Source organism: Silurus meridionalis, chromosome 11 (genome assembly GCF_014805685.1).
Source record: "Silurus meridionalis isolate SWU-2019-XX chromosome 11, ASM1480568v1, whole genome shotgun sequence".
NCBI classification, from domain to species: Eukaryota; Metazoa; Chordata; class Actinopteri; order Siluriformes; family Siluridae; genus Silurus; species Silurus meridionalis.
In genome coordinates, this window is record NC_060894.1 from 2,893,169 (window position 1) to 2,906,117 (window position 12,949).

Below are 12,949 nucleotides of genomic sequence, written 5' to 3' on the forward strand. Positions count from 1 at the left end.
GAAGAGAGAGAGGACATTTATTAAGAGGAAATCGAAGTCGACTACAGCTAGCGAGAGCGTTAACGGAGAGAGTGAGCGTGCGTTCTGTTGCGCTCAGTTGTTAGCGTCTCCTCCTTCACTGTCCTGCTGGTCACTGGTCCACAGGGTCAAGTTGTCCCTGAGGAGCTGCATGATGAGCGTGGAGTCCTTGTACGAGTCCTCGTTCAGATTGTCCAGGTGTCCGATGGCCTCGTCGAACGCCTCCTTGGCGAGCTGGCACGCCTGCTCGGGAGCGTTCTGGATCTCATAGTAGAAGACGGAGAAGTTGAGGGCCAGGCCGAGGCGGATGGGGTGCGTGGGTGCCATGTTCTTGGCGATGTCGAACGCTTCCTTGTAGGCGGCCTCGGAGGTGGCGACGGCCGTGGTGCGCTTCTCGCCGGTTCCTACCTCGGCTAGGTAGCGCTGGTAGTCGCCCTTCATCTTTAGGTAGAAGACTTTGCTCTCCAGTTGGCTTTCGTCGCAGTTCTTGATGAGGTAGCTGTCGAGCAGCGAGAGGACGTCCTGGCACACGCCCTCCAGTTCCTTCTCGATGGTCTCGCGGTAGGCGCGCACCAGCTCCAGCTTCTTCTCGCCGCCGTCTTGCGCCGCCGTCTTCTGCTCGATGCTGGAGGTGACGCGCCACGATGAGCGACGCGCGCCCACCACGTTCTTATACGCTACCGACAGCAGGTTACGGTCCTCGTTGGACAGCGGCTCGTTCAACTCGGTCACCTGCGGAGAGGAGGGACAGGGGGAAGAAAGAAGGGCTTAATTAAGGACGTTTCACCAGTCACATTCGTCTGCCTGTCTGTCTTTCTGTTTATCTGGCTTGTGTATTTTTATATATGCGCCTTCCACTTTGTCTGTCCGTCCATCCATCCATCCACCCATCCATATCCTTCTATCTAACGCACGAAATCAAATGACTGCCTCAAACGATTCCGTAAAGTTCCCTCAGTTGACCACTAGAGGAGATACAGTTTGATACGCCGTCATTACGAGAGCGGCCTCTAGAGGCGAATCACTGACACCGCGTGCTGTTTGTTTTACACGCGAGACCAGTTCTAGTTATTAACGTAGCCTAATTATTTGTTTGATTCACCCACAAACCACATGTATAATTAAGTAGATGTTTGGATTTCAATAAATATATAAAAAGAAAAGTCATTATAATAGAAATAATGTTAATTTAATAGGCTCCTAAAAAGTAACGCTCATTTGTCTGTACGGTGCAGAACAAAATAATAAACTAATCTAGGATTAGGAGGTGAAATAAATACATTTCAAATCATAATAAAATCTCCACAATAATACTGCTGGTCACTCCGGCCCGTGCCTTTTACTGTTACAGACCGACCCGGACCCCCGTTAAAAAAGAAAAGATGTGGTCCTCACAGAAAAATGTTCTTTAGTTCGCTTTATCCAGTTACTACAAATTCACTGGAAACACTGGACAGACCACACCCACAATCAACAGATCCATCCATTTTTATCCTACTCTATCTGTCCATCCATCCATCCATCCATCTATCTATTGCATATAAAATGTAATCTATCCATCCATCCTACTGTATCTGTCTATCCATCCAACTCTATCTATCCATCTATCCATCTATAGCATATAAAATGTAATCCATCCATCTTACTGTATCTGTCTATCCATCCAGCTCTATCTATCCATCTATCTATCCATCCATCCATCCATCCATCGCATATAAACTGTAATTTATCCATCCATCTTACTGTATCTATCCGTCTATCCATCTATCCATCTATCTATCTATCTATCTATCTATCTATCTATCTATCTATCTATCTATCGCATATAAAATGTAATCTATCCATCCATCCTACTGTATCTGTCTATCCATCTATCCATCCATCCATCCATATCCCATCTATCCATTGCATATAAAATCTAATCCAAATACATCCCCCTCTCTCTCTCTCTCTCTCTCTCTGATTAAATTATAGAGGTTACTGTATTACTCTTGACCGCTGTAACTCAGTGCAGTGTATCTCAGTGCAGCAGTGTAAAGCAGCAGGTTAATATGGGGTTTAATCGTACAGGCTGCCACATATGTCTTTATAAAATCACACCCGGCTGGCAGAAACTGTAATTATGTAATTAAGCATCCCACAATTCTATATTACATACACATTATATAAACTGTGGGAAGTGAAGCGAGGAGAAGCTCTGATTCTGCACCCATTATAAGACGTGTACGTCACACATGCAATTTCTGATGCAATATCACTTTCGCTCCGAATCATCGCTTCTGCTGCTTTCCGTTCAGGATGAAGCTCTCGACCCATACAGCTTTTTTGTTCCACGTGTACAATCATGAGATTACGTTAATGCAGCAAATCGTCTTTAAGATCGTCACTGCCGTAGTCCATGAGGTCAATAAATCCATCACGGTTTTATTCTGCACAAAGCATATCATCAGGGAAAACGTAAAATTGATGAGAATTGTCAGACAGACAGTCTATCTATCTATCTATCTATCTATCTATCTATCTATCTATCACACATGCCTAATTTTGAATTCGTATCAAACACTCTTCCTGACCTTGTGTTCAATGTCAAGAGAGCGATCGCACACTTGGTGCATCAGGATGTGTTTAATTGGGAGGGGAATACGAGAGGAAAAGTCAGACTCGTGCCTGAATAATTGTGTATAATGTGAAAGCAGACTACGAGGACTACGAGGAAAGCAGACTACGAGAAAGCATCAGAGGACATGGGCATCCTTTTGTCCACCGATGCCAATTTATCTGTATGATGCTGCGGCTGATGGACAGACGCTCACTCGTCTCATCGCTGATCGACAAGCCGTGGCAAACCTCCTCATTATGAATCAAATAAAATGTAAAAAAAAAATTAATAAAAAAAAAAAAAAAGAATGCATTACTGTCATGTGGTGATTCTAATAAATTGCAGGACCTGCTAATACAATAATTAAAACAATTAAATATATATCTCCTTCATATCTATCTATCTATCTATCTATCTTGTATATATAAATATATATAAACCCTCACAAAGAGATGCTCCAGCATTGACAAAAGAGCTTAAGGTTGCCAGATTACACAAATATCCACAAAAATATTTGTATATTTTACAGAATTTAAATAAAGGTATGTGTATTGATTGATTAAATATGGATTAAGTTTATTAAACATGTTCAAACGTGATAAATAAGTTTAAGTTTACAGGGCAGGACTTGGGACTAATCGGAGGATGGATTTATCAGATATGGCAACCCGAGATAAAAGGCACGGCGGCAGCATCAGTGAAAGTGAAGCTCTGCATTGCTGTGTATTGTTATAATGGAGTGAGATTTGATGCATGAATGAATACAGATTGAATTTTGTGTTTTAGTGGTATAAATTATATTATATATATATTGTATATTAATAAATATGGTACATGGTGTGTGTATATTATATATATTTAAATACACACACACACGTATATTAATAAATATGGTACATGGTGTGTATATAGTATAAAGGTTATAGATGTGATATATAAATATATAGATATGTTTTATTCTAAAAGATTAGTCACTCACCAGCTTCATGGCGGCGGCCATGTCATCGTAGCGCTCCGCCTGTTCGGCGAGCCGAGCCCTCTGGATGAGCTGCTCCCGGTCTGCCATCTTTCAGCACTTCTAATCTTTTTATTTGTATTCTCTAAAACACGTTTAAACCAAAGCCTTTGGTATTTTCTTCTTTTGTCCCTCCTGAGCGCGTTTCTCTATGCTCTTATCTCCCGTGGTTCTCTGCTGCAGCGTCCTGCTGTCAATCCTGCTCACACACGCACCCAAGGGCTGGGAAAGGGGGCGGGGCCTCCGCTCGGTCTATTTCATGGGTGACGTCACGGCCTAAAAATAGCCCAGGCCGAAGGTGCAGCAGTGCGCACGCGCAGTACGGATGTCGTTGCAGCGTTCGGATGAAGGTGCTGTAGTACATTCGTGGCATTCCTAAAGCAGTGTGTGTGTGTAGTGGTGGTGGTGAGGCTACCACCAAAAGTATGTGGACACCCACCCATATGGGTTTCTTACCCTAAAAAAATGTGCAGGCCCACATCTGTCTAGCATGTCTTTCAGCACGTCTTCATACCTCACCTGGTTCAGTAAGGCACTGATCAGGGAGTCGGCCATTTTGAAGGCTTGTGGAGTGGAAGATCTGAGGCCTGACTTCACCTCCAATAAACCCCAGACCTTCTCACCCTGAATGTTCACAAATAAAACAACGCTCCAAACATCTGGTGAAAAAAAAGCCTGGAAGCATCCAGGTTCTTTTTAAAGAAAGGAATGTGATGTTCCAGACGCTCACATTGAGCCACATAATGTACCTCAGAGCTGCACTTTAGGACTTGCTCTTCCATGAATCACCTTCACACACACACACACACACACCTTCAACACCAAGGGGCAATTAAAGATAACCAAATCCACTTTCCTGTATGTTTTTTTGGTCAGTAGGACGAAACCGGAAAAGCCAGAGGTCTGAATCTAAACCAGTGAATGTACACTATATATGACAGGCTGAATCACATACACACACATACACACCTTCAACACCTAGGAGAACTTTACAATAGAGAGATCCACGTTTCTGTATGTTTCTGGACGGTAGGACGAAACCGGAAAACTCAGAGGAAACATTTGAAGAACAGATATTTACAGCTCAGGATCTACGCAGGGAAACTGGAGCAGAAAGCCAACAACTATATTATATATAAAACGTGGCAGAAGCCGTGTCAATGAGCGACGGTTCGGTGCCAAACGCACTCCGTTTCATAGAAAAATAGCTAAAAATTTTAGCTAAATAAACGCTATTATTTTTTTAATAGCGGAAAAAATTTAAGTTGAAGCATTATAGCTTGGGGACTTGTTAGTATGAAAGGGATTTTTATATAGAATATTATGGGGGAAAATCTCATTTTGACGTGAGATACAAATAATTTGTTATGGCAAATGCCAAAAAAAAAAAAAAAAAGCACATAAACACCATCAAGAAACAAAAAGATTTATAAATGTGGACTTGAAACGAGGTGGAACTACTACTTTAATTGACACTTCGATCTCAACCAAATCTCTGTTCAGTGTCGATTGTAGCGGCAGATTAAAAAATTTTTTCTGTTGCAAACGTTATCAGATACGAAGCCAAGTGTTCTCGTTCATTCACACCATCATGACTGCTGCCTTTAAAAAAAAAAAAAAAAAAAAATATATATATATATATATATATATATATCCTAAACCAGTGACAACTGAGCACTCATCTGAAATTTCTCCATCTTTTTCAGCATTTTGTTTCCTACAGAAAAGCATTTTCAGTGCCTCAATTTTAAAACATTATTATTAATAATAAGTCATTACATTCTCATTTGCATTTATAATTTAATAATCGTGAGCTGTGATTTCCTCCGCTATACGAAACGTAGAAGATCATTGAGAAGGTCCTCGGAAAACCGCGAACCATCGACTCGCTTCTATTGTATTTTTGTCTCTAAACACAAACTGAATAAAATCTGTTGAAATGCTCTTCCTATATAACTGAATATAAATATTATGTTTCCTATAAATAAATAAGAAACATTTTCTCTTCAGTGCAACAAATGACCCCTTTAAGACACAGTCGCAGTGCACCATCAGCATTGGGCTTCTCCTTTCCCGGGGCAAAGCAACTACTTCTGCTGACACTGAAAACTCCGTACATGATGACTCAGTCCTTTATTTCCTCTCCTCGACTCAGGCGTTACATTAAAGCACCAATCAGGACTTCCCTGCTGATTGCGCCTCGATCTGATTGGACCGGATTCACTCCTGATATCTGTAAACACTTCTATATAAATATGACAGTATAAATTAATCCCAGTCTTTGGACTGAGAGTGTGTGTGTGTGTGTGTGTGTGTGTGTGTGTGTGTGTGTGTGTGTGTGTGTGTGTTTCAAGGGGCACTCGAGTTCATTTTCTCCACACAATTCTCCCAGAAGCTCACGAGCCGTTTGTCCTTGTTGGCGCAGAAGTCGGTGAAGTCTCGGAGGAGACGCTCGGCGAGCTTCTCGTCTCCTAGGACGCCGGTGCGCCACGCTTTGGTCAGCATGGTGTTATAGGCCCAGTGGTAGCCGACGTGCTCTTCAGGCCCGAAGAGGCTCTGACTGGCCGAGGAGGCGGAGTTACGGCGGCGCCGCTGCTGACCGCTACAGTACTTCCTTTTTGAGAACGGCAACTGCATGAACACGGTGCCTGGAAAAAAGGGATGAGATCATATGCACTAAAGGAGGATGTCCCAGGTTGACAGGTTCTCCATGATAACATTTTGAACAGAATCAGTTAGCGCACACACATACGCACGCACACACGCACGTGCACACACGCACACACGCACACTTCCCAATTCCTTAATTGAACTTGATTAGAAATCTATCAGCTAGCTAGGAAAAGTTCTAACATTTGAAACTGACGCGTTGCTGGACTTTTAAACTTCGCATTTTCCGGCGCACTGCAGACAAATAAACTACTTTAAACGAGTGACAATCAGCTGAACGGCCGGAGTGTTGATATTCGTCATGCAGGTTAAGACATATTCAAAAGTCACCCCTGAGAGTTAGTGAGAGTTACTAATACTGTCTCTTTATTTAAGCCATACCTCATATAATGACCTCGTTATCTAGCGAAACGCCACCTCACATCACAGGTGTCAAACTCATTAGATTAGATTTAGATCTCTCTATCTGTTCTTCCATCTATCCGTACGTCCATTTCCCCATCCATTATTACTTTCGTCTTCCGTCCCTCCAACAGTCTGTCAGTCCATCCATTCAATTATGCATTCAACTATCCTTCTCTCTGTCCATCAGTCCTTCCATCTCACCTTCTGTCTGTGTCTGCCTATCAATCAATCCAGCTATCCATTCAACCATCCATACATCCAACAATCCATCCATCTGTCTATCCAACAGTCTAACCAGCATTCTATCAAACCATCCATTTATCTGTCCATCCAACAATCCACCCATCTGTCCATCCATCCATCTGTCTATCCAACAGTTCAACCAACATTCCATCTATCTGTCCAACCAACATTCCATCCATCTGTCCATCCAACCATCCACACATCTGTCCATCCAACCATCCACACATCTGTCCATCCAATCATCCGTCTATCCAACTATCCACCCATCTATCCATCCAACAATCCATCCGTCTGTCCATCCAACAATCCAACCAACATTCCAGCAATCTGTCCAACCAACATTCCACCCATCAGTCTACCCAACAATCCATCCAGACTATTTTCCAAAACAGCTAGTGTCAGTACTCGATACTGAGTTGGATCAAAGTGTTTGAGACACGATGTTAGTTGGTTTATGTTCTGGACGCTGGGTCACATGGTTCTAGACTGACTTTTTACTTTGGTATATTTTAGTTAATGTTTCTTTGCACATCCACTGTAATATTTTATCATTTCTGCTCACACTTTAAAGTAAAACACAAACAGGAGCATGAGGGGGACTGTACCTGTGACGTGGATGTACTGCGGCTTGTTTTCGGCAGGGAAGCTGAAAGCCGAAGCAGAGAATTTGTCCTGAACAAAACCGAACCTAAAAAATGGAGAAGGGCGACATAAATTAAGTGCAACAGGACAGAACTTGTACCTTCACCCGAAGTACTTTTTCCAGTTTACCTGTAAAGAATAGCCTCTTGGAAGAGCTGCATCCGGTCCCAGTACGTCTCCGGTTCGAATCCTGCCCGTGATAACAGGAACATTAAATCATCTCACAGGTCAAAACTCAAACATGTTAGAGCTGAGAGGAAAGATTTATACACCCCACACCAAGTGTTTGTGTGCCCTCACCCTCGAACAGGTTGTCGTTGGAGTCTTTGAGCAGACACTGAATGTTGAGAGGGATGAAGAGCTGAGCACGTAGCGGATCTCCGTACAGATACGAGGGCAATGCGAACGGCACCTCCAGCACCGGGACCAACAGGAAACCGCATGATGCCGCCTTCCTGTGCCAGCCTTGGACCTGAGAGTACACGATCGCATGCGTTTTTAGTCCTTAATTCACTTTATATAGGAAAGAAATCACTAGGAAAAATAGAAAGAAGGAAGGCAAGATTTTCTATTCTATTTCTACACTTATAAAATATATATTCTTATGTCCACGCATATGTTTTCATCTGAATATAAATTTTCTGACACTGAGGTGCCGTTTTCGGTCAACAAAAATGTAGCTTTTTTGAAAACGCTTTCGAAAATTTACAGACGAAGTGTGAATGAGCAACTTTTGGGAAACGATTGAAATCTAAAGTATGGACGCAGAACGTTTTTAGATGCAAACACTGTTTCCAAAATGAAACCGGATTAGCGTAGAGGTAGCTAATCTAATCTAATCTATTTATTTCTGTAGCTTTGGTACAACAGTAATAGTTAAAAGTGCTATAGAAATAAACGAGATCGGACTGGATGTGATCACTGACCATCTCGAAAAGCACCGCCGCAGTCACGGCCATCCAGTGCAGCTTGATCTCGAATGCCATGTTGGGAGAGAAGTTGCCGTGGTAATAACAGCTACCCCATTCAGTACGATCGCTGCGGTTGTTCACGTCCACGTCCAGAGTGACTGTCTTCTGCTCAGGTACTGTAGCAGCTGAGAGAGAGAGAGAGAGAGAGAGAGAGAGAGAGAGAGAGAGAGAGAGAGAGAGAGAGAGAGAGAGAGAGAGAGAGAGATTGTAAAATATATAACAATAGAAAGAAAGCAATCAAAACAGTAAGCAAAAGAGTCATAGAGACAGACAGAAAGATTGAAAGAGAGAAAAGAACGCACAAGAGAGAGCAATAGAGAGTGTGAAAGAAAGAAAGAAAGAAAGAAAGAAAGAAAGAAAGAAAGAAAGAAACAAACAAACAAAGAAGGAGGAGAAATAGAGGAAAGTCAGAGAGAAAGATAGAAAGATAGTAAGAAGGCGGAGAGAGAGAAAAGTGAGGGACAAGAGAGCAAGTGTGGAGACAGACAGCAAGAAAGAGAGCAAAAAAGGAAGGTTTGAAAAAAAGAAAGAGAGAGAGAGAGAGAGAGAGAGAGAGAGAGAGAGAGAGAGAGAGAGAGAGAATTTGACAGATCACTAGGTGACTAGACCCTGGCTGATCACTGTATCCAGCAGGGGGCGTGTCTGTGGGTGAGGTAATTTGCACCTAGAAGTGCGGCGGCTTGGCTGCGGCCCCCGAAGCTGCGGCTGAAAGAACTGTGTCTGCTGGCGTAGGAAGCGGGTCGACTGGGCAGCCAAGGCAACAGGAAGGTGGGAAGGTCACATGGGCGACGCTCCTCGAGCACCAACGCCACCTCAAACCACTTCCTCTGGAAATCGTCGAGAGCCGCGGCAGAGATCGCAACGCTGCACGGAGCTGCAGGACCAGGACAGACGTCTCTCACATCACAGAGGTTTGTCTGTTTATTTCAAAATGAAAGCTAATAAAAATAAAAGCCATCAGGGGGCGACTCTTACGCTTCTCTGCCTCCTTGTCCACAATCCTGTAGAAGTAGAATCCGTAGACGAAAGTGCGCATGGCCTCGCCGGACGCGTGAGCGATCAGACCTTCATCTAACATTTTCTACAAAAACAGAGTCGCTTTCACACTGCTTTCACACTTGATCTTAAATGCAACAATAAATGGATAAAAGCATAACACGTTATTCTATAATGTACAAATGACAGTAGGAGGAGCAGCTGCAATAGTTAAATATCTCACCAGTGTTAGAGGGAGTTGTGCAAGTGGTGCAAAAGTTCATGAATTGTGCAAATGTTTGCTTTGTGAATGTTAGTGTGAGTTGTGCGAGTGTATGCTGTGCGAAAGCTAGTGCAAATTGTGCGAGTGACAATGTATGTAGTGCGAGTTGTGCGAGTGTGAGCTGTGCAAGTATTAGTGTGAATTGTGCGAGTGTTAGTGCGAGTTGTGTGAGAGTGTTACTGTGAATTGTACACGAGATTGTGAGTTGTGTGAATGACAGTGTGCGCTGTGCGAGTGTTAGTGCGAGTTGTGCAAATTGTTAAATTGTGTAACTGATAGTATATGCTGTATATGAGTATATGTTGTGCGAGTGTTAAAGCGAGTGGTGCGAGTGTTTGTGTATGTTGTGCAGAAATGTGTAGTTTGTGCAAGAGTCAGTGCGAGTTGTGCAAGTGTAACGAGAGTGTTCGTGTGAGCAGTGCGAGTGTTAGCCGTGCGTGTTTGAGTGTGAGTTATGCGAGTGTTCGTGTGAGTTGTTTGAATGTTCGTGTGGCACCTGCATGATCTCCACAGCGATGCCCTGTGTGGCCACATTCTCCACTGTGTTCATTAGCCAGTGTACCACCTCAGCACTGATGAAGCAGTTCGGGGGCAAACCCTTCTGCTCAGGCAGCAGCTGGACGCCAGTACTGTGCGCACACACAGACACACACACACACACACACACACACACACACACAGTATATTTGTGCTGTGAGCAGGTTAATGCAGTGTAAGCTGTAATGTAATGGAAAATGTCCTGGACTCTTACTTTGGGTGTTTGATGGCCTCCAGAATTTCCAGCATGGTGGAGGAGGAGGACAGATTGCCCATCTGAGCCCTGAGAGAGAAGAACATCATCAGAAGCTACTCAAACACTAGCTATATAAAGCTTGGAAGCTAGCAGCGGTGTGCTCAGGAGTCATATAACTTGAACACAAAGTTTGTCGTGCGTTGCTTTAACACGTCCCATGATTAAAAAGAAATAAAACAAAAAATTTACTTACCCTGGATCGGGTCCTGACGCAGTGTCTGAAGCTCCGCCCACTGCCAGCCTGTCATTTGATAGGTTTCCTCCTTTCTCTATTGAACCGGAATCAGCAGGATTGACTGCAGGAGGCTCAGGAGGCATCTTCAGGAAGCAACCACACATCTTTATAATACATACTAACAATTTCCAAACTGAAAAATCTAAACTACTTACATGCAACAAATCCAAATATATATATCACAAAAGTAAGTACACCCCTCACATTTCAGCAACTATTTTAGTATGTTTTCAAAGGACAAGACTATAGAAATAAAACTTATTATTATCTTATGATATATTTTAGAGGAGTCAATGTGCAGTTTGTCCTCAGGTTGTACAGTAAATCTGTACTGCTATACAAGTTTTATTTCTACAGTGTTGTCCCTTGAGAAGATTATACAAAAATTGTTGCCGAAATGTGAGGGGTGTACTCACTTTTGTGAAATGCTGTGTGTGTGTGTGTGTGTGTGTGTGTGTGTATATGTGTGTGTATATATATATATATATATAAAATCAAAAGAAGTGCATGCAGAACAGTGCTGGGCGATGTGTCAATATAATGCTGATATCATGGTCATGAAAAATTATGCCCTTATGGACCTTTCGAAGAAATCGGCGTCTCTAATCATGATGTTATATGTGATAGATGGCCATTCTAAAAATATGGGCAAAAATTTGTGGACACCTGGAAAAATGTTCCACTAGATTTGTGCGAGATTCATTTGGCCACAATGGCATTAGTGTTCATAATGATCAATTCAATCGGGTCAGAGCTTTATAGCATGAGATCTTCCACTCCAAACACATGTACAGCATATTATCATGGAGCTGGCTTTGTGCACAGGGGTGTTGTCATGCTGGAACAGGTTTGGGTTTTCTAGTTAGTGAAGGGAAAATGTTATGCTTCTGCAGCCAAAGACAATTTTAACAGTTTGGGGAAGAACCACATATGGGCAGGTGTCGCAATACTTTAGCTCATATATTGTATCTGAGCTAATCTGTTTATCCATCCATAGATCTATCTATTTATCTATCTATCCTTCCAACCATCCATCCACAGATCTTTCGACAGACAGACAGACAGACAGACAGACAGACAGACAGACAGCCCAGCCCTCTTTCAGGATACAGGGATAAACTACACATAAATACGTCACTGTATTGAAAGTTCTGAGAGCTGGTGGTTATCAGTAAACCCACTTTACTCTTTATGTCGCATTTGGAAAGCTGCATTCGGAAAAACACACAAGCACAGAGGACAAACACAAACGACAAAGTGCCCATGCTTTTCTTGTTCAGGGAGAAAACAAGAGGCCGAGGAAGTTACTGACCTGTGGGTGAGACAGGTAGGAGGAGCGAGGGCTACGAATAAAATCCAACATGAACGCAGCGTCCTGCTGGCATACAGGAGAAAAACAAAAAAAAAACGCCACAGAGAGTTTGACAGAGACAGAGGAAGGGATGGAAGAACCCAGGGAATTCAATGTGATTACACAGCAGGAGGCACACAGGACTGCAGAAGTGCACAGTTCTACATTTAGAAATCATTACACGTGTGTACACTACGTAGACAAAAGTATTGTGACACCTGACTTTTCCAGCCATATTTGGTTCTTTCACAAACTGTCGCACAACGATTGTATTAAATGTCTTTGGATGTTGGAACACTATATTTTCCCTTCACCTCAACTATTAGTCCCAAACCTGTTCCAGCCTGACAATAACCCCTGTGTAGAAATGCCAGATCCATGAAGATATGCTTCACATGGGTTGGAGTGGAAGATCTCCTGCTATAGAGCATCTCCAGGCCTCCTCACCTACATCAGTGATTACTAACACCCCTGTGTCTGAAAGGATCTCATACAATGAGCTCCATTCTTCTGGGAAGATCCACAAAATTTTGCTCATATGGTGTACACACGTGTTACTGATCTTTGACTTTTCAATGAAAATAAAGTGGAACATCTAGACATTTATATATTTGTTTGGTCAAAGGAAATCATTACGTTACATCACCGGGTTTGTTGAATAGAAACATAGAAACGCGGCGGTGTCTCTCAAAAAACGTAAAAGACTGGATTTTTGAGAGGCGCTGTGACTTGTAATGTGATTAAGTGTA

General features: G+C 42.7%; 2 protein-coding genes across 5 annotated transcripts in view; both read right to left on the minus strand.

The window, feature by feature from the left end:
- Positions 1–3,886, minus strand: ywhah (tyrosine 3-monooxygenase/tryptophan 5-monooxygenase activation protein, eta polypeptide). Its single transcript, XM_046861717.1, has 2 exons — positions 3,597–3,886; positions 1–750 (listed from the first exon to the last, which is right to left on the minus strand). Exons 1-2 carry the CDS (start codon positions 3,681–3,683, stop codon positions 94–96), a joined length of 744 nt encoding a protein of 247 aa, XP_046717673.1. The 5' UTR covers positions 3,684–3,886; the 3' UTR covers positions 1–93.
- Positions 3,887–5,750: 1,864 nt separating this feature from the next.
- depdc5 (DEP domain containing 5, GATOR1 subcomplex subunit) overlaps positions 5,751–12,949 on the minus strand; it is a 28,139-nt gene continuing 20,940 nt past the window's right edge. For 2 of the 4 annotated variants that reach the window (XM_046861712.1, XM_046861710.1), the window contains exons 33-43: positions 12,162–12,227; positions 10,808–10,932; positions 10,573–10,641; positions 10,318–10,450; positions 9,539–9,644; positions 9,228–9,437; positions 8,519–8,688; positions 7,893–8,064; positions 7,722–7,782; positions 7,556–7,638; positions 5,751–6,280 (exon numbers count right to left, since the gene is read on the minus strand). In XM_046861712.1, the coding sequence (XP_046717668.1) occupies positions 5,982–6,280; positions 7,556–7,638; positions 7,722–7,782; positions 7,893–8,064; positions 8,519–8,688; positions 9,228–9,437; positions 9,539–9,644; positions 10,318–10,450; positions 10,573–10,641; positions 10,808–10,932; positions 12,162–12,227 (1,494 nt within the window). In that variant the 3' untranslated portion in view covers positions 5,751–5,981. The remainder of the gene's footprint in view (positions 6,281–7,555; positions 7,639–7,721; positions 7,783–7,892; positions 8,065–8,518; positions 8,689–9,227; positions 9,438–9,538; positions 9,645–10,317; positions 10,451–10,572; positions 10,642–10,807; positions 10,933–12,161; positions 12,228–12,949) is intronic. The other 2 variants (XM_046861711.1, XM_046861713.1) reach the window with 2 other exon arrangements.

Bases quoted from the DNA above. Each gene is read 5' to 3' on its own strand.
- ywhah (XM_046861717.1), bottom strand. From the start codon at position 3,683: ATGGCAGACCGGGAGCAGCTCATCCAGAGGGCTCGGCTCGCCGAACAG. The intron at 751-3,596 runs GTGAGTGACTAA...TCCTCTCCGCAG, and splicing joins TGGCCGCCGCCATGAAGCTG to GTGACCGAGTTGAACGAGCC.